The 24,407-nt window shown below is 51.2% G+C and overlaps 2 protein-coding genes across 3 annotated transcripts; one reads left to right on the top strand and one right to left on the bottom strand.

Annotated features, from left to right (window-relative positions):
• Positions 1-1,216: 1,216 nt before the first annotated feature.
• Positions 1,217-7,480, top strand: Ctsf (cathepsin F). 2 transcript variants are annotated; one of them, XM_052193260.1, is made up of 14 exons: positions 1,217-1,546; positions 1,742-1,840; positions 2,112-2,196; positions 2,289-2,350; positions 2,552-2,627; positions 4,319-4,432; positions 4,540-4,685; positions 4,765-4,861; positions 4,941-5,021; positions 5,790-5,909; positions 6,010-6,074; positions 6,163-6,237; positions 6,809-6,867; positions 6,948-7,480. In XM_052193260.1, exons 1-14 carry the CDS (start codon positions 1,331-1,333, stop codon positions 6,988-6,990), a joined length of 1,338 nt encoding a protein of 445 aa, XP_052049220.1. In that variant the 5' UTR covers positions 1,217-1,330; the 3' UTR covers positions 6,991-7,480. The 2 variants fall into 2 exon arrangements, with proteins under 2 accessions (XP_052049220.1, XP_052049210.1); XM_052193250.1 differs by having other exon boundaries at positions 1,219-1,546; positions 6,163-6,253.
• A 329-nt stretch (positions 7,481-7,809) lies between these two features.
• On the bottom strand, positions 7,810-23,949 carry Actn3 (actinin alpha 3). The gene is made up of 21 exons (XM_052193239.1): positions 23,757-23,949; positions 18,904-19,018; positions 18,533-18,652; positions 18,179-18,265; positions 18,007-18,094; positions 17,484-17,562; positions 17,319-17,400; positions 15,600-15,685; positions 15,198-15,290; positions 14,417-14,647; positions 14,145-14,292; positions 12,124-12,274; positions 11,262-11,370; positions 11,034-11,174; positions 10,580-10,762; positions 10,028-10,162; positions 9,752-9,931; positions 8,903-9,049; positions 8,749-8,814; positions 8,163-8,321; positions 7,810-8,083 (listed from the first exon to the last, which is right to left on the bottom strand). Exons 1-21 carry the CDS (start codon positions 23,898-23,900, stop codon positions 7,925-7,927), a joined length of 2,703 nt encoding a protein of 900 aa, XP_052049199.1. The 5' UTR covers positions 23,901-23,949; the 3' UTR covers positions 7,810-7,924.
• Positions 23,950-24,407: the final 458 nt, after the last annotated feature.

Here is a 24,407-nt window from a genome sequence, read left to right as displayed (position 1 = left end):
GCCAGCCTGGTCTACATAGGCCCTGTCTTGAAGACAAACAAACCAAGAGAAATGTCTTAAAGTCTTAAAAAAAAAATTCCTTCCTATATACTTTGAACACCACACACGTATACACAAGATTTCTGGTAGCAAGGCTTTTTTTTTTTTTTTTTTTTTTTTTTTTTTTTTTTTTGGTTTTTCAAGACAGGGTTTCTCTGTGTAGCCCTGGCTGTCCTGGAACTCACTCTGTAGACTAGGCTGGCCTCGAACTCAGAAATCCACCTGCCTCTGCCTCCCAAGTGCTGGGATTACAGGCATGTGCCACCACTGCCCGGCTAGCAAGGCTTATTTTAACAGCTTTAGATAAGATACTCCAGGCAGCAGCTCCTCCAAAGAGCTCAGGGTAATCTCTGCCTCTCTGATCCAAAACCAGTGGATTTTTGTATCCAAGCAGTTTATGGAAATTTCCCTTTCAGTAATAAAAGCCCTCTCCAAGAGTACCTGAGGCTTACAGAGATCACATCTTGGTTTATGATTCATTTTTTATTCCCTCATACATTTTTACACTTTGGAGATTTTTTTCACCCCCTATTTTCAGTTGTGATGCTGTCCCTTGGCAGTCCTGGAACGAAGTACTTAAGTGATTTAAGATGTGATCCCACCCTCCGCAGTTTTGTTGATGATATGTAGAGAAGACGTCTTTAAGCCTCACAGCAGTCAGACTCATGTATCCAAGAATGTCCTTGGACTTTAGAACTTCTTGTCTCTTCACGAGTGCGTCACCATGCTAGGTTTACTCCGTGCTAGGGGATGGTACACAGGGCTAGGCAAGCACTATCCACTGAACTACATACATGCTCTGGTCCCAGAACCCATAATATTACTGGCCATCTCGTGAATGACGACGATAGGGACCTCAAAAGAGATCACACCGCGAAGGCAGGCTCAGGAACCAATTGTCTGGGTTCAAGTTCAACTCTTACCAGAGCCATCTATCTGTAAACTTCTTTTTCCTTATCTACGAAATGGGACAGCACATACGTCACAGGTCTGCCATGGTTAAAGGGATCTGGCTTTTCCTGGGAAAGACAGAAAAGGTCGTAGATTTTTTATTTTATTCTCAACTTAGTGTCTTCTCCTCTCCTCACCCGCCCCCTTCCCCCGTGGTCCACGTGCCTCGCGTAAATAAGCAAGAGCGCAAGCGCCAGGAATCGGTGCCCATTGGCTGCCCCGGCGTTCTCCAGGGTTGTGGGAGAGACATTCGGCAGCCGCAGACTGTAGGCTCCGCCTCGGGTCGCTTGATCCACGGCTTTGTGGGTCAGTGAATCGGGCGAGCAGCCTCGACCCGGCCATGGCGCCCCGACTGCAACTTCTGTGGCTGCTGACGCTGCTCCCGACCGTGGCCATGAGAGGCCACGCCAAGCCCCAGGCTGATGACGAGCAGGCCTGGAACTTGTCGTCCGAGGAGCTGCTGGCGCCGGCCCGCTTCGCGCTGGACATGTACAATTACGGCCGTGCTGCGGGGACAAGGGCTGTGCTAGGGGCCGTGCGCGGGCGCGTCCGCCGGGTGAGGAGGCGCGGGGCCTGGACCCAGGAATGGTGCAAAGTGGAGTTTGGCTTAAATTTGGGGTGATGGCCAGGAAGGGGGGTGGGAAGGGAAGGACCTGTTCCCGGTAGGGAGGCACAGATGGGCAATGGTCTTCTAAGAGGAGCAAAGTGGGGCGGGGGACATGGCTGTGCTAGCCCCACCTTCTCCATTCAGGCGGGCCGGGGCTCTCTGTTCTCTCTGGAAGCCACACTAGAGGAGCCACCTTGCAATGATCCCCTGGTGTGCCTGCTACCTGAGACGAAGAAAACAGTGGTGAGTGAAGGGGTCGGCTACTGTTGGCCCTAGCTGGCAAGCAGTTGGAATGATGGGTCCTGTCGAGGCATCGGTTACCCCTGAGATACCAAGTAGAGACCAGGGTGCTCCCAGAGGGTGGGTGTTTGGGTGCTGGGTGTCTGCTGCTGGCCTCCCTCCTTTCACCAAGTTACACTGCCTTCCGTGTGGCTCTCCTTTGAAGAACTTCTGGCTGCTCCTGCCAGCACCTTGTCCCACACTGTCCCAGACTGTCTTCTTTCTTTCCCCCCAGCTCTGCAGTTTTGAAGTCCTGGAAGAGCTAAAAGAACACTTGCTGCTGAGGAGGGACTGTAGCCCAGTGAATGCCAAGGTTACAGGTGCTGGGATAGCGCAAGGAGAGTGGGATAGCCCAGACCAAACTTGAGTCAGAATCCAGCCTTGATTACTTCTCTGTTCCAACCCTATCCAGAGTATAGAAATGAGACTTTCTGCCCATTCCTTCCTTTGTTGGACAAGGATCCTCTGCCCCAGGTGAGGACCCTGTGTCTAGGAGACACAATGGCCCCTTGCTCCTCTTTTCCTCCTCTTCTCCCTCTGCACGCCCTTTCTCTCTCTTCCCCTTCACTTCCTCTTCCCATGGTGATTTCCCTGTCTTGCCCTCTAGGGCAAAGCTCTCAGTCAGCGTTCTAGGGTCTGGCTGAACTTGTAAACGAGCACCCTTTGCCTTCCTAGGACTTTGCTGTGAAGATGGCTCCGCTCTTCAAGGACTTCATGACTACCTATAACCGGACTTACGAATCAAGGGAAGGTAGGCCCCAGCCTTGTCCGCCCCTGTCTCAGTCAGCCTTGGCCCTTCCCCTGTCCTGGCACCTTGATACTGAGGAGATGAAGGACACAAGTGATAAGTTATTTCTCTGCCTATAAAATGAGTCAAGTCAAGCCAGATTAGATTATATTAAATGCAGACTTATTGAAACGCTGCTCTCTGGCGAGTTCCCCGGCCCTGGGGACTATAGGCCATGGGAATCACCATGGGAACAGGGGGAGAGGGAGAGAAAGAGAGAAAGGGCACACACAGGGAGAGACGAGAAGGGAAAGAAGAGAAAAGGGAGAGAGCGGGGAGACTACAATGTCTGGATTATCTCCGGAAGAGCCTCTGGGAGCAGCCCAGTCACTGGGCTGCAAAATTCAGGGTTGGGGACAAGGTATGCCAGGGTAGGGACTGAGGGAGGCTGGGAGAACCTGGAGGCCAGGACTGCTTTGATATGTGACGTGTGCACCTCAGTCCCAGGCCCAGGGGTCTGAAACCAACTGAAAAGGATCTTGTGTCTCTCAAGGACCCCATATCCCTAAGCTCCTATCCAGCTTTCTAGGTAGCCATCTTGTCAAGGAGTGGCCTGTTTCCTCCTTCCGTCTTCCTAACCAGAAACCATGAGTCTCCTCCCTCTAGGCAGGATGGGGTAAGGCTTAGACCAGATTTTCCCTGTTGGATTTCCTCTGTCACCCTTAGGTCTCCTTTAGGTTACTGCTTTTGTATTCATTAAGCCATTGCTCCGGTTTGGGCCGCCAGAGTTGAGCATGTCTCTCGCTTTGAAGTCTGCCCCCCTCATGACTTAGTCTGCGGCCCCAGGGCTCAACCCTTACAAACAGCTTCAGGGACTAAGGCAGTGACTCAGTTAATAAAGCCCTGACCTGAGTTCAATCCCCAGTGTGAAGACCTGAGTTCAATCCCCAGAATCCACTGAAGAAGTCCGATATGGTGGCCTGGACCTGTAAGCCCAGCAGCAGTGGAAAGGGAGAAAGCGATAGGCTCATTGCAGCCAATCTGACTTACTTGAGTTCCAAGCCAAAAAGAAACTATTGTGCCTCAAATAAAAACCTTGAGAAAAGACAGCAGCTGGGCAGTGGTGGTGCACGCCTTTAATCCTTTAATCCCAGCACTTGGGAGGCAGAGGCAGGCGAATTTCTGAGTTCGAGGTCAGCCTGGTCTACAGAGTAAGTTCCAGGACAGCTAGGGCTGCACAGAGAAACCCTGTCTCGAAAACAAAACAAAACAAAACAAAAAAACAAAACAAAAAAGAAAGAAATGACAGCAGAGGTTGTCCTTTGGTCTACACACACACACACACACACACACAACACACACACACACACAAAACACACATACACCCCACATACTTAACACACAACACACACACATACACCACATACATAACACACACACAACACACACTCACGCGCACATATGTATGCATACAGAAGTATACACAAAGGCACACACATGTGCACATACACAACGCATACCACACATGCGCACACATGTATGTACATACATACATACATACACAAAGTCACATACATGTGCACACACACACACAAATTCTCATACACACAATCATTCACACTCACACTCAAACACACTCAGGAGCTTACCCCCACTTATCTCTCCTTTTATGAACCAGTTGGGTTTAAGGCTCCCTCCTTCTCTTTGGTCCTCAGAAGCCCAGCGGCGCTTGGCTGTCTTTGCCAGAAATATGATACGAGCACAGAAGATTCAGGCCCTGGACCGTGGCACAGCTCAGTATGGGATCACCAAGTTCAGTGACCTCACAGGTGGGAATGACGACCAAGGCCTGCCCAGAACGTGTGCTCCTCAGGCTCCTCATGAGGGCTGGCCTAAAATACTCATTCCTCTCTGCCTTGCCCATCTCTACCTACAGAGGAGGAATTCCACGCCATCTACCTGAATCCCCTCTTACAAAAGGAGTCTGGCGGGAAGATGAGGCTAGCCCAGTCCATAAATGACATTGCCCCACCTGAGTGGGATTGGAGGAAGAAAGGGGCTGTCACTGAAGTGAAGGACCAGGTTGGAGTCCCAGAGGTGGGAATAGGAGGCAGCTGCATGGGGCTGAAGACAGAGCCTCGACGTGACCATTGTCTTGCAGGGCATGTGTGGCTCCTGCTGGGCCTTCTCGGTCACAGGCAACGTGGAGGGCCAATGGTTCCTGAAGCGGGGGACTCTGCTCTCCTTGTCCGAGCAGGGTGAGCATCCTGCTCTAGTCCCCTTTCCCCAGGCTAGCCCCTTCAGAGGGCCCCTTGGAACCAGCCTTCTGTCTCCTAGAGCTCTTGGATTGTGACAAGATGGACAAGGCCTGTTTGGGTGGACTGCCCTCCAACGCCTACACAGCCATAAAGAATTTGGGTATGTGTTAATCTGGTCAGGAGGGGAAGCAGGTACCACCTCTTTGCAAGAGGGCCTGAGAGTCACACAGAACTGGGTCCTGATCTTTATGCTGACCCTTTCTGACTGACCATTTCTTACCTATAGTAAGTCAGTTTTGTCAGAGCCTCAGTTATCTTATCTGTGAAATGGGATATACAATGTCCACTTAGTATGATTGTCTCCAATGGGCAAGTGATGTAGTGGATGCTGTGATGTAGCTTCTGGTGCTTGACGAGGGCCCAGTGAATCTTGGTGTTTTCACTTCCTGGAAGTGTGTGTTCTTATTACTCCACCAGACTAGACAGCGCTGCCTCTCTCTCCTGAGGGGAGGTCTTAAATCCAGCCATGGGCTGCAGTGGTAGAAGGATGGTGAGCCAAGGGCCTGAGGTAGCTTAGAAAGCAGCTGGTCCAAGAGCCTTCAAGGGTGTGGACTACCTTAATTAGCAGCAGACTGTCAGACAGGACGAGCAGCAGAGGGCCAAGGTGCCAGGCAGCCTGAGATAAGGCCTCAGCAAGGAGGCGGAGATGGGAGTGGAGTTCTGTCTTTGTTGATACTGTAGTTCCTTCCCCACACCCTCTCATCCCTAGATGTGTCATCATTGCTAGTCTGAGGAGATTTCCTCAGAGGGGTGCCGGGGCCCTGGGGGTATGTAAGGAGCATGTGACCTCATGTCCGTGGGATGCTTGGCTGTCTTCTGTCTGGGAGACCGTGAGTAAGTGATAAACAGGAGCCTACTCATTCCCCAGGAGGACTGGAGACAGAGGACGACTATGGCTACCAGGGCCACGTTCAGGCGTGTAACTTCTCAGCACAGATGGCAAAAGTCTACATCAATGATTCAGTGGAGCTGAGTCGGAATGAGAATAGTGAGTGGGGGTCCCCGTGGGTGGGTCCAAGTTGACAACCAGGAATAGCCACTACAATGCTGCTAGGCCAAGGTTCCACTGGCACTGCCTTCCCTTTCAGAGATAGCAGCCTGGCTGGCCCAGAAAGGACCAATCTCAGTTGCCATTAATGCTTTCGGCATGCAGGTGAGGCCCTGACCTCTCCGTCCCTCCCGTCTCCCCTGTGCCTTCCTTGATTCTCCTCTAACCCTCCCTCCCTCCCCCTCCTTCTCAGTTCTATCGCCACGGAATTGCTCACCCACTCCGGCCCCTCTGCAGCCCTTGGTTCATCGACCATGCAGTGTTACTGGTGGGCTATGGCAACCGTGAGTTCCACTGGCCTCCTGCTTCCCTTCCATCTACCTCAGGCCCCAGTCAGACTAGATAGCAGCTTCTGGCCTTCTGAGGGGATCATCCTGGTCATGCCTGAGAACCTTGTCCTGAACCCCAGCCTCAGAAAAACACCCGTGTGTCTTGTAGGCTGGAAAGCTGGGGCTGGGGGAGGCTGGAGGGTTACTCTAGAGGCAACTGGACAAGTGCTTCCCCCACGCCTTATAGGTGTGTGAGGTCTCCATGAGGATGGTAGGCGGGCCTTACCGGCTCTTTGCTATTTTCCTGCTTCTTATTACACCATAGGCCCACAGAAGATATTTAAAGGGTGCAGTGTATAAATGTCTGAGTGGAGAGGGGTTTCTGACTTTTTTTTTTTTTCGAGACAGGGTTTCTCTGTATAGCCTAGCTGTTCTGAAACTCATTCTGTAGACCAGGCTAGCCTCGAACTTAGAAATCCACCTGCCCCTGCCTCCCAAGTGCTGGGATTAAAGGCGTGTGCCACCGCTGCCCAGCGGGTCTGACTTCTTGTACTCCATATTGCTCTCCAGGCTCCAACATTCCTTACTGGGCCATCAAGAACAGCTGGGGCAGCGACTGGGGTGAGGAGGTGAGTTTTGCCTGCTTGGCACCTGGCCCTCCAGCCTCTCCCCTACCCAAGCCCTCTAACCAAGCCCCACTCTCCTTCAGGGTTACTACTACTTGTATCGTGGGTCCGGGGCCTGTGGTGTGAATACCATGGCCAGCTCAGCAGTGGTGAACTGAGAAACTTGCTGGCTCAGGACCTGATGTCGACCACATCAGGTGGTCACATGATGTGGCCCCTCCTTAGCCTGACTCATGCTCAGGCTCTTCCTCAAGAGACAGAGCTGGCTGAGGAACAGACACTTTGTACCTCAAGGCGAGCAGTGGGCCCTGGGCCCCTCCTTCCTCTCTTGCTCACCTGAAGTTCCCCAGCTGCATCATGGTTGGATCGTGTAGCTAGGGGGATCCTGAGGTGCAGGAGGCTGTCATGGAAGCCAGTGCTGGGACAAGAACTCTGGGCTACAGTACGATGCAGGGTGAAACTATGCTCGTCATGAAACTAGATCTGTCCTCAGCAGGCTCTGTCTTTCTGCTTTGGTGTTCCTCAGTCTGATGCTGTAAATTTTCTGGTCCCCTTCTACATCCAGGAAAGTTGTAACCAGCCTTCTTTAAGAGCAATAAAGAAATAGTCTGCTTCCCTTGTGTGGTGTAAGTGCTTAGTCTCCAAAGGAAAAGATGGGTCTTAAGGGACCCCTGGTGGGTCAGGGTGGGGTAGATGGTCCCACCAAGGAGCTCCAGAGATCAGGTTCCTCTTAGATACCAGAAGCAGGGCTGGAGAGGTGGTTCAGCAGTTAAGAGCACTGACTGCTCTTCCAAAGGTCCTGAGTTCAAATCCCAGCAACCACATGGTGGCTCATATCCATTGGTAATGGGATCCAGTGCCCTCTTCTGGTGTATCTGAAGACAGCAGCAATGTACTTATATAAAATAAATAAATCTAAAAAACAAACAAACAGCAGATGGGAGAGGCCCACAGCTTGATCTTTATTCAGAAACATGGTACTGGATGATTTGAAGCCCTTGTTCTGAGGGACTGTGGAATCCACCACAGAAATGACCTCTCTCCTTTTCCACTAAGACTGTCAGAGGTCACTCTCTCCATAGAGGGCACTAGAGAAAGCCACATAGTCCAGAGCTCCAGGTGGAGCCCCAGACCCTTTGTAGGGTGCCATCCGACGGATGCAGTACTCAGCCTGCTCCGCTGGGAGCTCTCGCCGCAGTTCTTCCGGGGTAATGTAGCTCTGGAAAAGAGGAGACATTCAGAGCCCATGGGTCTGGGGTCATGGCCTAGCCTTCCAGCCCCTCCACCGAGTGAGTCACCTTGTCTCCTGCCAGGATTTTGAAGGAGGCTACCACTTGTTCAGCTGTGTCTGTCTCAGCAGTCTCTCGGGTCATGAAGTCAATGAAGGCCTGGAAGGTCACAACCCCAGCTGCATTGGGGTCCACCATGGTCATGATTCGAGCAAACTCCACTTCTCCCTGCAGAGATAGGGGTCAGGCACTGTGTCCATACATGCTAAAGGCAAGAGGTCTTGCTCCTCATGTCCCCTCCTGGGGATTTTTCATACTTGTCTTATATCATCACCCCAGTGACAAGTTACCATCTTCCCAAGATATCAGGCAGCTTGGCTTTAGGGAGTCCTTCATGCTAGGCAGAAAAAAGTAGCCATTTGCCTGTGGCAATTCCCCCTTTTGCTTCATGGTTCAGATATTTTACAACTTAGCATTGTTCCTTAGAGGGGAAAGTGGTCCAAGCTAAGGTCACGTAGGACTAGTTAATTTACCCTTCAGTGTCTAAGATAGCCTTTGTGTGAGTGTGATGAGCAGAAAAGATCATTTGTGTGAAGAGGCGGCCAGGCAGAAGGAGGGGATCTGATGACACTTCTGAAGTGGCCATGGGACTCACCAGATCATATCCCATGGAGATGAGGCAAGCTCGGAAGTCATCCGGCTCCATCATCCCATTCCGCTTCTGTTGAGGGCAAATGGATACCAGGCTTGGTCTCTAAATCCCACTAGCTCACAAGTCTGTTAGCCCACAGAACTGAACCCCCACTGACCCGGTCAAAGTGGTTGAAGGATGCGCGGAACTCGTTGAGCTGCTCCTGGCTCAGGCCCTTGGCATCTCGGGTCAGTACCTGGTTCTCTACCTCGTTGATGGTGCGGGCAATGGAGGTGAGCAACTGCTCCCAGCCCACGCGAATGTGCTAGAAAGCGAGAGACCGGGCAGTGAGTGGCCAGGGCTTGGTCCTTACTCCAGTTTTATTCCAGTTTTTGTTTATTTGGAGACGGGGTCTCTATGTAGCCCTGGCCGAACTGGAACTCTCTCTATAGATCAGGCTGACCTCAAACTCACGGAGATCCACCTGCCTTTGCATCTCAAATGCTGTGATTAAAGACATGCACAACCATACCTAGCTGTCTAGTTAATTGTACTCTTAATCCACTGTGTGTCATTGGGCAAATCCTCCCCCTTATTGGACGTCTTAACCCTACTACCTCAAGATCCCCTTAAATGACTCGAAGCAGCCCTTTCTGTCTTAAAGTTTGATTAAGTATTGATTGACCAGCATGGCCAATCTTGAGTTTAGAATACTTTGTGACTTTGAACAAGTCTCTTTTCTCCCTCCCTTTTTCCTTCCTGTGTCATAAAGCCCAAGCTGATCTTGAACTTGCTACATAGCTGAGAATGATCTTGAACTCCTGATACTTAAGTGATGGCATAAGAGATAGGCATTACCATACCTAGCCTAGACACTTTGCATTGCAGGTTAGACAAATTGTCATAAAGACATTACCAGGTGTGACTGGCTGGCCTCCACATGGTTGCCAGGCTGATTGGCAACCCTGCAGTACAGACAAGCCAGCTGTGATCAGGCCAGCCTTTCTCCCAAGGGTTAGAGCCCCACCTCCATGCTGTAGACTGTGTGCTTGTTGTCAAAGACTAGGCTCTCCTGCAGCAGCTGGTGGTCACCCTCCAGCCGGTCGATGTTGCTCTTGTAATTGATGATGTTCTGTTCCTGCTGTCGCAGACCTGCCATCTGTTCCTCCAGAGAGCCGGCCAGCCCAGCTGCCAGTCGCCCTACTTCCTGCAAGGGTACCCAGGCAGAATAAGAACTCTCGGCTCCCCATGGAGCCAGTCCTCATCCCAATACCTGTGCCAGCCCAGCTCTCTAAGCCCTTACCTCCACCTTTCCCTGAATCCAGGGTCCTATAGCATTGGCCTGGGCTGCAAACTGGCGCCGGAGTCTTTCATTCACCTGCTGCCGGGCCAGCTCCTCTTGCAGTGTCTGGTCACGGCTGGGTACCAGCTTTCTGACCTGGGGAGGAGAGTGATCATACCATAGCCAACTGTGGGCGCCAGGAGAGGGTGCTGAGACAAGATGGCCTTCAGGACCTCAAACCTCAGTTTTTGTTCTCATGAGCCAAGTTGGGATATGTGGATAAACTCTGAGACAAATGACTTCATATTTATAGACTTCAGTTTCTCCTCTGTAAAATGGGGCCAATGACATATAGGTGGGCTTGTGGATGGCATACAAACAATATTCTATTATGTCTATCAGACCTGATAGAGGGATGATGTTGGAGGTTTATGCAGTGCCACGTGGAATCTGTGTGGGCCCCAGATGCATGGGAGTGGGCTTTACTCCCCATATCTTGGGTCATCAGAGACCTCCTTGATTGAAATGTGGGAGATCAAGTGGGGACCACACAGGGCTGCTGGTGGCACTCACTGTGTCCCACTTATTGTTGATGTCCTGCGGACTGAGGGTGATGTAGGGGTTGCTGGACTTGGGCCGCAGTCCGTATGTTTGGCAGATCTTCTGGATCTCTCCTTGAATGCCCAGGATGGCGGCTCGCTCTCGGTCAGCCTCAGGCAATGTTGCCTTGAACTGTTCGTGTGCTGTTAGCAGGCTCTGCGGAAACAGGAAGATTCAGCCAGCATACCCATTTATCACAGGCAGCAGAACAGGGAGCTAGGACACCTAGTAGTTGGTTCAGGACTGGTCCAAAAGCCCATGCCCCTGCCTCTCACCCAGCACTCCATAACTGAGTTGTTTGTTCGTTTTTCCTGCTTCCTATTTCTATTATGCAGAAACCCAAAGGTTTGGTTGATGAGATGTGAGACCAGTTTTCCTCTCATCACATCCAGTGCCTCTCATACTTTTCCCTAATGTCTTCACTCACCTGGGTCTCCTCCACAGAGTGCACTAGCCACACGTCCTGCAGGTCCTCAATAGCCCCATCCAGCCAGTTATTGAAGGGGGCTGCCCGCCGAGCAAACTCCAGCTGCAGCTGGTCAATGGTTTCCAGGAGTTTTTCCATCCTCTAGAGGCCAGAGGGACCATGGGTCACATCCTTTCCAGCTTGCTGGCCTAGTCACCTTGCCCTCAGTCCCCCGGCCCTCCTGCCCACCTCTAGTGCGTCCCTCCTCTTCTGGGTCAGTGTACCCAAGTTATCCCACTGGTCACAGATGGCTTGGCAGCGGCTGTTCACCGAGGCTGCCTCATGGTAGTCCAGCTCACTGATGGGGCAAAAGGGGAATGAGCGTAGAGTCAGACCCTGGTGGGACCCAAGGCAAGGTGAGGGTGCGGGAGCTATGGGGTTAGGTAGCCAGAGCAAGCGTGGAGCCGAGGAGCTGTTCTTCCAGGGCTCTCAGTGTGTTCCTTCAGGAAGACTGGCACTCGGGATCCTCAGTCCTGGAGGTGTCCTGCATGATGTGGCGCCTGGTGTTGGAGAAGTAGGGTTGTGGGGGTGGAGAGATGGATCAGTGGTTAAGAGCAGTGACTGCACTTCCGAGGTCCTGAGTTCAAATCCCAGCAACCACATGATAGCTCACAACCATCCGTAATGAGATCTGATGCCCTCTTCTGGTGTCTGAAGACAGCTACAGTGTACTTACACATAATAATAAGTAAATCTTAAAAAAAAAGAAAAAAGAAAAGAAAAAAAGAAGCAGGGTTGTGGGAGAAGGGAAACTGGAGGTTGTGGATGGTGAGGCCAAGGCTGACTGGAGTGGGAGGCTAATATCCTGAGGTGAAGAGGGTTTCCAGGTTGTGGGGGATAGGTCTCCCCATAGAGTGGGACAGTGAGTGGATAACTGTACAGGCAGCAGAGTGGGTAAAGGGTTGGCGATTGTGTTTCAGGAAGGGCGTTACCAAGTAATGGTATGAGAGGAAGCAGGATGCAACCACTTGTTTACTAAGGATCTGACAGAGAAGTAGAGCCGGGCTCAGTGAGGGGGTGGTGGTGGGGCAGGGTCTCTGGCCACGCCTACTTGAGTTCCTGGGCTAGGGCAGCGATGTGTTCCACCCGGTCTTGGTGCGCAGCCAGGTCGCTCTCAAAGGCCTCGTGACGTCGCAAGAGCGCACGCACCTCCTGCAGCGAAGCTGACTCGTAGTCATGCTGGTTTAACATTTCCTCTTTGCCTGCTCGGGAAGAAGACAGGGTTCTGCCACTTAGAGGCCGCCATAGCTGGAGTGTTAGGTTTCCCAGCATACTCTGAGATACCAGCCTGATCTTTTGCTTTGCAAACTGATGTCAGTGTACCCTGACCCAGCACCGGCTAGGATGACCTTTGCTACAAGGAATTTCTTGATATTGAGACCCCGCCCCCTACTTTTTGTTTGTTGTTTATTTTTTTTGGTTTGGTTGGCTGGCTGGTTTGAGACTGGGTCTCTCTATGTAGTCCTGGAGTACTGAAACTTGCTATTTTGACCAGGCTGACCTCGAACTCAGAGACCCGCTAGCCTCTGCCATCACCACCCCGACTTTGAACTACTCCATTCCTCTGTGAACCCCTCAATCTTTTGACCTGGCTTCATTTATACACCACTGCTTCCCCCGCACCTGACACAGTGTCTGACAAATGGTGGATGGCAGACCCTCCATGAATAGTTACTGTATGAATGAATAATAAGCGCTGTGCATGTGTGTGAAATTGTTTTATAAGTAATAATAATTGCTATAATCTTCCAAATAAAAAGCATCATCACCATCATCATCACAACAGTGGTAGAAACACATCATTAGAGGCCCCTGCATTTTGCTGGAGGTAACAGGTATATATGTTCAGAGATTGCCCCGGGTCACCTAAGCTGTAAATGTCAGAAATTCTTTTTTGTTTGTTTGTTTGTTTTTGAGACAGGGTCTCTCTACTGGCTGTCTTGAAACCCATTATATAGACCATGCTGGCCTCTAACTCAAAGATCTGCCTCCTTCTGTCTCCCCATGCTGGGGTTAAACAAGTGTGTCACCATAATTTCAAAAGTTCTTATAAAGATATCCAAACTGCTGGGCAGTGGTGGCACTCACCTTTAATCCCAGCACTAAGGAGGCAGAGGCAGGCGGATTTCTGAGTTCGAGGCCAGCCTGGTCTACAGAGTGAGTTCCAGGACAGTCAGGGCTACACAGAGAAACCATGTCTCAAAAAACAAACAAACAACAACAACAAAAAAGTCCAAACTACTGTTATCCACTATGCTGTAATCCATCATGAATCTTTGTTCACTTATTTTAACTGAATAGACTGGTTTTTCACGAGTCATTCTTTTTTAACATTTTTATGTGTGTTTTGTCTACACATACATATGTACAACACATACGTGTCTGGTGCACAAGGAGAGTGTTCTGGATGCCCTGGAACTGTAGTTACACATGGCTGTGTGCGACCATCTGGGTGCTGGGAATTGAATCCAGGTCCTCTGCAAGAGCAGTCAATGCTCTTAACTCCTGAGTCCTTCCCCCAGGCCTCATTCCTTTGTAGGACTGAAATCTCTCATAGACTCCTGAGTGGATGATCTTATGGAGAGTGATATATTTGACTTATACAGTATTCTGTATTAATATACTTGGAATATGTCAGTGATGTTGAGGTTAGGGGCAGGCTTATCTTTGGACACCTGTTTCATATACAGAAGCTAAGTGACAAATTAGTCAAGAGTACAGAGGACCAGCGCCTGGGAGGAGGGAGGTTAAGTTTATAGACAACAAAACTAGTCCCAAGAGGAGCCCAGATTGATTGCATAACAGCAAGTCAGGATGGAATAAAAAATCTAATCTCCAGGCAGGTTCTGTAACTCATATCTTTAATCCCAGCACTTGGAAGGTAGAGGCAGGTGAATTTCTGCCTGGTCTACATAGGGAATTCTAAGCTAGTTAGCACTAACTATGTAGCAAGGCAATTTCTGAAGTGGGGGTGGGGGGAGAAAATTTTGTCTCCAGTTCCCTGCAGAGCATCTGCCTGTGTCCTGTGCATTTTGTCCCAGGAAAGAGTCTAGCCCCATGGAATATACCCACCCCGGGTCCAAGCTTCATGCAGGGAAGCCTTCTGTTGAAACTTCTCAGCCAGGTGCTGGAGCCTCTGCAGACGCCTGATCTCCGAAAGCAGCCAATCCTCATAGCCCTTCTCCACCTGCTCCAGTCCCCGCCATGCGTTGGCTATGTCCTGTGTGGAAAACAAAGGTGGCCTCCATCATGGTTCACCTATTATACAGATGAAGATCAAGAACTCAAGGTCACCCAGGACATACGGGCAAAGCTAGAGCACCCTCATGCCTAGCCTAGCTTACCGAAACCAGCTTGCCCTCTGAGGGCATGAAAGCAGGTCGGTGGCTCAGACGCAGCTTGGTCTGCAGCGTGTTGAAATTGATCTCCAGCTGGCACTTCTCCTGCACACGGGGAGGCTTGTGCAGGCGTCGATAGTCTCGGAAGTCCTCCAGCTTGCGCTGCATGGCGCTCATGCTGGGCTCACCCACGCGGTTCTCTAGCCATGGGACAGTGCGGCGGATCCACTCCAACAGCTGCGAGGATCAGAGCAGGGCAGAGTTCTGAGCTGGGCTTCACGCCTCACCCACCCATCTCCACTCCACACACAGGGTCGGGCCTCAAAGACATGGAAGGGACTTTCAAAACTATGGCGCACAGAACCGGGGAGTCTGCCCTTACTTGTCAGAGAAGGAATGGGATACTTAAGTGTGGGGAGGGGGCGGGTGTTGGGATATGAATCTAGAGTTTCCTATAGTCTAGACAAGCACTCTACCACTGAGCCACATCCCACTTCCAGGACAATCTCTGAGTCCAGGGGCCAACATAGGTTGGCATGGAGACAAGGGCCATATGGCTGCCTAAATACAAGGGAAGGAAGGGACCGGTGAATGAACGAGCAACGGGGGAATCAGCAATGACCAGGTGAGTTTGGGTTGACAGACTGGGTGGAGATGGTGGGGAGGCCGGCCAGAGAAAAGCTGGAAGGAGGTGCTGGAGACTCATGCCAGAGGTCAGAAGAGTTGAGAGGGTCAGCGGGGACAGTGAGGAGCACAGGAGGAAGGGGCTCTCTAGCCCTAGCCTCACCTCACTGGCCAGTTTCTCATACTCCTCCATCAGCTTCTCATTTTCCTGGTTCACAGCTAAGACCTTGCAGATCCTGTTGGCAGCAGTCTCTGCCTGAGGTGGAGACAGCAAGAGGGCTTAGGACAAGCTACCCCACACAGCCCAACCTCCCTCCCTCTGTAAAGCTCTTAAAAGCCTGGCCCGTGTATGAATCAAGAAGGGCAGGTAAGCACATCGTTAAGATGAGAGGAAGCACTCAGCTCAAAGGCTTCTGAAAGCCCGTTGTCTAAAACAGACACAGTGGCCCTCCCTCCCACATATGCCTTGGCACCTACAAATGTTGGGCTAACACCAAGGCTGGGCCATCAGCCCCTACCTAGGCAGCAGTGCCCTCAGTGAGGCAACAGTGAGGGCCCCCTTTACCTGCTCAGCCCCAGCAAACGCATGGTAGAAGCAGGAAACATAGGTCATGATGGCTTTCTCATCTGGTTTGGGGGTGTTCACAATATCTGGGGGGGGGGGACAGCAAGGTGGTTTTTGTTTGTTTGTTTGTTTTGAGGCACTGGGAATCAAACTCAGGGCTTTTCTCATGATAGGTAAACTCTTCTCTTATAGTATGTATGTTGACCAAAGCCAGAGTGAGGAATGAACTCAAGACTCTCCCCTCCATTCAGAGAATATCCTCAGAATGACAGAATGATGGGAAATCCTCTAAGATCACCCCAGGTCTTGGTGTGAGACCATGCGTGAGTGTGCAGCCACTGAGGTCCTCGTGAGGAATCAGTGCACACTCTGTAAGTGAGTCTTTTTTTTTTTTTTTTTTTTTTTTTTGGTTTTTTTTCGAGACAGAGTTTCTCTGTGTAGTCCTGGCTGTCTTGGAACTCACTCTGTAGACCAGGCTGGCCTCAAACTCAGAAATCCACCTGCCTCTGCCTCCTGAGTACTGGGATTAAAGGCGGGCACACCACCAGCCCGGCTGAGTCCCTAAGTCTTTAAGTCTTATGATTTCCTTGGGGATGAAAGCTGCAGGGGGAGGAGCTGATACTAAAATCTGGTTCCCTAATTGGTTCTTGATTTGGTCAATAAAGAAGGTGGGAGCCAATTGCTTGGGTGAAGGGTAAAGGTAGGACTTCCAGGTCCCAGGAGGAAGAAAAGACCTGAGAAAAGAGAAAGGGCTTTTTTGACCAGGCTTTGGAACAAGGTGCACCCAACAACCATGTAAAATCTTGGGGTAGCTAGAACTGGCAGCCTCTGTCCACCACCAGTGGATGGCTGATACAGGCTAGCTGGTAAGGTTAGGGCAGGAGATTCTGTGCCCAGCAGTTGTGTTATCCAGCAAGTTCTAAGATGATAAAGCTGTCTGAGTGGTTTTCATTCTTCGAAGCAAAGGTGGGTAGACAGTCGCTGGGCCACAGATGGTGCTTGGCAAAGCCAAGTGGGGAGTGGGGCTAACCATGAGGAGGAACTAAAGAGAAGGAGTCAGTAAGCAAGGCCAGCAGCTCCAGACTTTGGCTTTTCTGGGTTGGGGAATGGTTGCGATCGAGTTGGAGCAAAGGGAACAGGGAGAGGTCAGAGCGAGGACAAACTCTCAGGAAAGGCGGAAGCATGTTTTTAAAATTACACACAACAGAAAGCAGTTCTCTGTGGTACACAGGCATCTGGGGTACCATGCTGCAACTGCTCAGAAAATATCTGATGCTTCGTTGACTGAACATTCCATTGGCCCAGGATCCACAGGAAGAATGTGCCCCAGAGAAGCTTCCAGTCATGGGAACCAATTATCCTGGATAATCAGGGAGCTTGGCTGTATAACAGAGTGAATCTCTTCCATAGAGGAAAGCCAGGAGAGGGAGGGCAGGGAGAGTGTAATGGAAAGCTCATGGAGAAGAGGAATGATGGCAGAAAACACTGTAGCATAGGTCTATAATTCCAGCCCTTGGGTGTGGTGGAGGCAGTAAAGTCAGGAGTTCAAGGCCAGCCTGAGCTACATGAGGCCCTGTCTTATAAAACATAAGACCTTGACAAGAAAGAAGGGGACAGAGCAGGAGTAAATATCACTAGAGGTGGGGGAGAGGTGGGGACTGTGTGAAGGTTGGACCAGGTCAGATGAGTACTTAATGCTGCTCTCCTTCACTGACCTACCTTCTGCATCCAGCATCTTAGGGATGTCCAGGTACTTCTCTGCCACCTCGAAGGCAGTGTTCAGGTTTCCAATTGGGTCATCCTAGATAGGCACAAGCAGGGAAGGTAAAAGATCAGCTGAAGGCACAGGCTACAGAACTGGGTCCGTGAGGGATAGAGGCCCACCTTGCGAAGCTTTGCATAATCAATGAGGTCCGGCCGGTGGCGGTGGATGAGAGCACAGAGGGCCAGGCCGTCCTTCCAGCTGGACAGTGGAAAGGGTTGTCAGGCCCCAGTCCAGGCTGAGGCCATGCCCCACCCTCAGCCTAGAAGCACGCCTGCAGGACAGCCTTTTCTGTGAGAAGTAGTCAAGTGCAAATTCCTTTGCCCCCCATTGCCAGCTTCTCCCAGCTTCCCATTCCTAGGGCCCAGACCAGATCAGTTTCTAGATGTGTCGGGTCTCCACATCTTCTCTGGCTGAAATATACTTCCAGGGATGTCACAACTGCTCCTTGCCCCGGAAGTGTTCCACAACCTCCTTATTCTGTCTCATTCACCTCAATATATTCTGAGTCCTCACTTCAGGACAGTTCAGAGGCTGTTCCAAGAACTGAACCAGAGCCCCCACCAACTGCTGAGGTTTGGGATGGTGCCAGTCTACACCCTCACAGACCACCCTCACTGTGCCCCTTGAGGCCACCAAACAGACCTGGTATGGAAGTTCTGTACGTTGACATTGCGGTATGGTGCTGTTTTCCGCTGACACCAGAGAAGCAAGCCTTCTTTGGCTGAAGTCTCTGGATAGCAAAGAGGCAAAGTGTTAGTTGGGAAGTGGGAAGGGTCTGAGCTGGCCCTCTCCACATGGCTCCTCCTCCCCTTACCTTCTACAGAGATATCCTGAATGGCAAAGCGGAGGATGATGGTCCAGATCATGCCCAGGGTCATCTTCAGGTTCCCATCAACAATTTCTGCCAGGGAGAGGGGACAGGGTTGGACTCCAGACCTTTGTGTCCAGGCCTCAGTTCACAATCCTCTGGCTCAGTCTCCCAGCCCTTGTGTCCCTCCCAAGCCCTAGTAGCTAGTAGAAGCACACAGTAGTCAGCTAGTGTTATTTTAGGTATATTTGCTTCTGATAGACAGGAATAGTTATCTCCACTGGGTCTTGTGGGTAGAAAAAACCTCTTGACATCCCCCCCACCCCGAGTCCTTGCCAAGACCTCTTGTCCCCTCCTCACCTTCAGCACCGATGGACACTAGTTTAACTCCTTTGCTGGCGATGAAGTCCAGGGCTTTATTGACATTGGCGATTTTGTGGAAGCGCATCTTGCCTTTGTCTGGCCTAGGCAGCCTCTCTCCTGAGTATAAAAGGAGTGGGTAAGGGTCAAAGGTCATGAGCCTGAGATGTACCTCAGTACTATAGTGTTTGTCTTGACTGACTGCAGCTCTGAATTGGATTCTTAGCAATAAATAATTAGTTGATTAAAATTAAAAATATTAAAATTGCTGTTCCCAAGCTCTGCCTTCTCCAACACGAGTCCCTCCCAGCACTCTGTGCCACCATTCCCATAGGTCTCCAGATTTTCCTGACTCTGATGTACGCCCTCACCAGAAATGACCTCCAGGAGCAGCATGAGCTTCAGGCCATTGCGGAAGTCCTCTTCGATATTCTCAATCTGTGTGCCTGCCTTGCGCAGATGTGAGTTGCACCATGCAGTGAAGGTCTAGGGCAGAAGACAGAGATTGGACTGTGGGACTGGATCTTGGGATGGGGATGCCTGGGACTGAGTCTGGGACACACAGTCCTGGCTCCTCCGTTAGGATAGATCTTAGAATCCAAGGCCCTGAATGCGAATCCTGGCTCAGCCTATGGCCTCTATGTATCCTTCTCTGCTCCTTTCCCTCCTCGGGTTTTAGTTCTCTGAGAGAAGAGAAATGGCCCTGGAGCCTCTGCAAGTACCAGTTTGGATTTGGGACCTCCCTGTGTCAGCTTTATCTAATCTTAATCACTGGAGATGGGACTAGGAAACATTACCACACTTTCAAGTGTGGAGTTCCCCGAGGTCCAGGCAGCCTAGAGATGTGGTCTCTAAACTGAGAGATCCTCAAGGGAGCCATATCTAGATGAGAAGTGGGGATCACCTGCCAGGGAGACTCTGGCAGGAAAAGCTTTGCAGGGATGATCAACAGTCTATTGTTTCAGAATGATTCATTAAGCACCTAATGACCCCATCAGGGTCTCAAAGAAGTGACCTGTTGATGCTTGCCAGGAATTGCAATCCACTGGACCTGGTCCTACAGCCAGCCTCAGCTTCCACCTGGGACAAGAGCATCAGAGTGCGCCTGCGCCTGTTGGGAATGGGGGTGCTCTATGACTACACATACACTCGCCAATCCAAAGGTCTTTAAGCTCTGAGCACTACCACTAGCTCTGGATCCTCCATGGAGACCACAGCTCGGCTCCAATACCAGCTGCCGTCCCTCTCCATGACCTAAGGCCAACCCTTGATCTCTCTGTCGCTAGATTCCGTATTCCTCCAAGTAAGGGGCAGGGAGTCAGACTCTATAAGTCTCTGGTCATTCTTCCTCTGACCTGGAAGGATCCTGGAAGTCAGAACATTCCCCCCACCACAGAACAGTTGTTCCTGAGAGAATTGCCCTGGAGGCCGATTGGAATTCTCTCCTCAGTCAGATTGCCAGGTGTGCTGGGAGCTGGAGTAGAAGAGGGCCTGCTATAAATACCGGATAGCTGTCATGGCTAAGGGAACTGGGTGAGCGTCTGTCACAGGGGCTGTGTCAGTGGGTCCTTAGTCAATAGGGACTGAGCACAAGAGATTGCATTCATATTTACTACAGTTGTTTCCACTGCTGGAGTCTGGATGCCCTGGGTCTACAAATGGTGGTGGGCAGTGGGGGGCGGGTAGGCAACTTGTGTGTATGTGGATATGAGGGCTTTTTGTTTTTTAAGACAGAGACTTAATATCCCAGGGTTTCATATATAATTTTTAACTTACTAGGTAGCCAGTAGTGATCCTTCTATCTCCATCTCCTGAGTCCTGGGGTTACAGACCTGTACCACCATACCCAGTTTATCTGATGCTGGGAATCCAAGCTAGGTCTTCACTCACGCTAGACTAAGTCAAAACTTTACTAGCAACTGAGCTACATCCTCACTCTCAAATGCGAGTTTTAATAAGATGTCACCCTGTCCTGAAGGAGTTCACAGCCAATCAGAGTCACGTTGGTCTCTGAGGTGTACTGACAGAGACATGCAGAGGGATCTGGGGTGGAGGGGACTGTCTCAACTAGGTGGAACTTTCTTGATTTAGGCTCATGTTGGATCAGAGCAGCGACGGAAGAGCAGGAGCTTGTGCAGGCCCAGGAAGGGCAGACAAGGGCACGCCGGGCAGGGGCAGACACGGGAAAGCATGCAGTGAAAACAGTTGTTCTGTTTATGGGACTGCACTGTGGCACTGCTGGAATGAAGCTGGGGGTGTTGGGCTATCAGTGGTGAGAGACAGACCGGAGGGGTGGCAGGGGCCAGGTCATGCATGGTCCTGGGTGCTAAGCTGGGGAGCTTGAACTTGATCCCGAGAGCCACAGAGAGTTGGCAAAGTCTCAGGCAAGAGGCTCTGGCTATCCTGGAACTCCCTATGTGGAACAGGCCAACTGACAGAGGTCTGACTGACTCTCTTTCTCTCCCAAATGTAGTCTAGAACCGTACACTAAAAGGCTCACTCTGGTTGCAGGGCAGGGGTGATGGTTGTCAGAACAGAAGGGAAAAATAAGAGATGGGATGGATACAAGGGGTAAGGAGAGATGGGAGTGGGAATGAGGAGGTGGGGTTGTGTTTATTCCATTCTGGTTCCACACTTCTGATGGCCTATGTGTGGGGGCTTGAGCAGTGGTAAGATTGCTCAGTGGTAAGATTACTGGTTGATCTTCCGAGGAACCCAGATTGGATTCCCAGCACCCCTGTCAGGAGGCTTCTAACTGTGTGTAACTCCAACTCCAGAGATCTGACACCCTCGTCTGGTCTCCATGGACTCCCGTGTACACACATATAAATAAAAATAAATCTTTAGTGGGATGTTCTGAGATGCCGCTGGGTTGGTGGAGCAGTTGCCTGGCACACAGGAAGCCCTGGGCTTGACTCCTGGCCCTGCGTAGGGCCCGATGTGGTAGAGCAGATCTGCACCCTCCACTCAGAGGGTAAAGGCCTGGAGAGATCGCTCCGTGATTAAGAGCACTTGTTGCTCTTGCAGAAGACCCAGGTTCAAATCCTAGCATCTGTTTGATGGCTCATTACCACCCGTAACTCCAGGTCCAAGGAATCTGATACCCTATTCTGACCTTCTCAGGCACCAAGCATGGATGTAATGCACATACATATATACAGGCAAAACACACATAAAATAAAATGAAGAAATCTCATAACTTTTTTTTCAAAAAAGGGGAGGCTGGGGAATCAGAAGTTTAAGGTCATCCTTGGTTATATGGCAAATTCAAGACCATCTTGGGCTACATGAGCCCATTAAAAAGCCTAGAAATGTTTATGAACCAATTTTTTTTGTTTTTATTTTTTTGGAGACAGGGTTTCTCTGTGTAGCCCTGGCTGTCCTGGAACTCGCTCTGTAGACCAGGCTGGCCTCGAACTCAGAAATCCACTGCCTCTGTCTCCCAAGTGCTGGGATTAAAGGCGTGTGCCACCGCTGCCTGGCACCAATTTTTTTAATACTGTCCATCAAAGAGGACTCTGGTATCAGGGGAGAACAGAGTGTTCCAAAGCTGGAAACCACAGATACTGGAGCCCCTGGTAAGTGAGGCAGAATGCAGGAGCAGGGAGGGATGGGGCAGGGTGGTTGGTACCCGCTGTACCACAAGGATGCTACAGCAGCAGCGAGATAAACAATGTGGAATGAGGAAGAAGAGCCCACATGTCCATCTGCAGGCCATGCTATCTGGTTTCCAGAGCATCTGCTCTGTTCTGTTGATGGATTAATGGTGGACTTGGGTTGGTGGTGGACATTGCTGATAGGCATGGATGGCTAGAAATTGGAATGAAAGGATGGTTCTGATATTTTAAATGACAAAGGCAAGAAAGAGACTGACAGATGTTATGGCAGGGGCACACAGACTGATCTAGGAGAGGGGTAGCTGGCTGGGGTGGGGCAAGGGCTGTTGAGGAGCAAATGGCAACTGGAGTCAGGGGCAGGGATGACATCACCCTGGGGATTGCAGGAACTCAGGGACCACAGCCATGCTTGGAGACAGGTGCAGGGGGGAGGGGAAGCAGGGGGAGGAGGGAGGGTGGATCACTCCAGGCCTCAGTCCATTCAGCTCAGCCTTCTCACCCTGCAGTCAGCTCCTGTCATCTAACACAGCGGAAATGACCTGGTTATAAAGTCTGGGGTTCTCAGGTCCTGCAGAGTCCTCTACTCCCCTGAAAGCATGCACCGCTGGCAAAAGACAAGTCCAGCGACTTCACGGTGCCCACCCAAATCTGGCCTGCAGAGCCACAAAAATTTCTCAGTTCGGATGGAATACTTTTCTCTTCAGGGAACCCAGGTGTCCTACTCCCTCTGCTGGGGAGCTAGGAGTGAAAATAATCCCGGGAAGGAGGGGCAGTGCCCTACAAGGCCTGGCCTGGCCAACAGCTGCCCTCGTGGCCCTCCTGAGCTCCCACAAAGGCGCTGCCTCAGCACAAGTGTCCATGTGGGAGGCTTGGGTTAAGTTACTGGTAAGGGGACCCGGGGCTCCCCTCCTCCTGACCTTCTGGCCTTTTCAGCAGACTCAGGGCTTCTAGACAGGGAGGGATATCTTGGGAAAGATTGGGGTGGGGCAAGGAACAAAGACCCTCAGGTGGGGCATTCTTTTCTTCCTCACAGTATATAACAGGCTGCCTATCTGTGTCATTTTCTGGGCCTCAGTTTCTTCAACTGTCAGTAGAGGGTCTGTGGACATCACCAGGAGCAGAAGACATAGGAGAGGATGGGAAAGACTATGAGATGATTCTTTTCTCCTACACCCCCAAATCCACTGGTTGTGTGTCTGGTATGTTCTCCTCAGGATGGGGTCTAGAGATACTTAACTGGAGAATAGGGTGGGTGCATAGAGGAACATAACTCCCTGAGAACCCCTCACCTCCCACCCAAGTACAAGTTAGGTCTCTTGGACCTTGTCCAAAATCCACTTTCACCAACACAAGAGAGGTAGTGGGCTTTAAGTTGTTGGGGAGTCACCGAGGGACTCCACGGTGTCCTTGACATCCTAAATCCCTCATGAGAACTCCCAGCCTTCTGATCTTTGAAGACAGCAGAAAGCTGGTGGGCAGAGACTGGTTTGGGGAGTTGTAGCCTAGATTACAGGCAGGCTCTGACCTTGAACTGCCCAGATGCCCGGGAAGAACTGCCTGGCCTCCCAGCCTCAGTTTTTGCCTTTGGGAAATGGGTGAGCACTCACTTTCCGCTGCTGTTTCTCCCAGGCCGGGTCCAACAGCAAGTCGCGGTCCCAGTCCTCCTCCTGCTCCATGTACTCGCCGCCCCCGCCGCCAGAGAAGGGCCCCTCCCCGGCCCCCAGACCCTCGGGCTGCATAACCATCATCATCTTGCTCAGGCTCTTGGGTCCGCTCTGCTCCACTGGGCGAGCTCCTGCACGCTCAGGCCGGGTTAAGTAGGGCCCGGCCCAGCCCCCAGATCGGGTTCGTACTAAATATGGGGGACGTGGGTGGGGCCAGATAGGGGGCGAGGGAGGTTGGGTCTGGACCAGAGAAGAGATTGTGCTGGAGTCGAAGATTGCAGAATCGCGGGGGATGCTGGGGTGACTACTGGCCTAAATAGCGGGTTCGCATTTCAGCTCTGTGGTTAGCTTGGTGTGTGATCTTGGGACAGCCATGGTCTTTGTCTGTTTCCTCCTCTATAAAGTGGAGTCCAAGTGGTGGCTGCAGGCACCCTAAAGGCTGCCACTCGGACCTGAGTCTGTCCCTTTTAAGCATTGCACGCGAGAAACAGACCCCTATTTCTATTTCACAGTCTGTAACACCAAGGCAACAAGTTGTTTGGGAGAGTTTTCTAGGGTGATGGAGACACCTGAGCATGGGGAAGAACTCAGGGC

Source organism: Apodemus sylvaticus, chromosome 1, assembly GCF_947179515.1.
Source record: "Apodemus sylvaticus chromosome 1, mApoSyl1.1, whole genome shotgun sequence".
In the NCBI taxonomy this organism is placed as follows: Eukaryota; Metazoa; Chordata; class Mammalia; order Rodentia; family Muridae; genus Apodemus; species Apodemus sylvaticus.
This window is presented reverse-complemented; position numbering and strand designations above follow the sequence as displayed.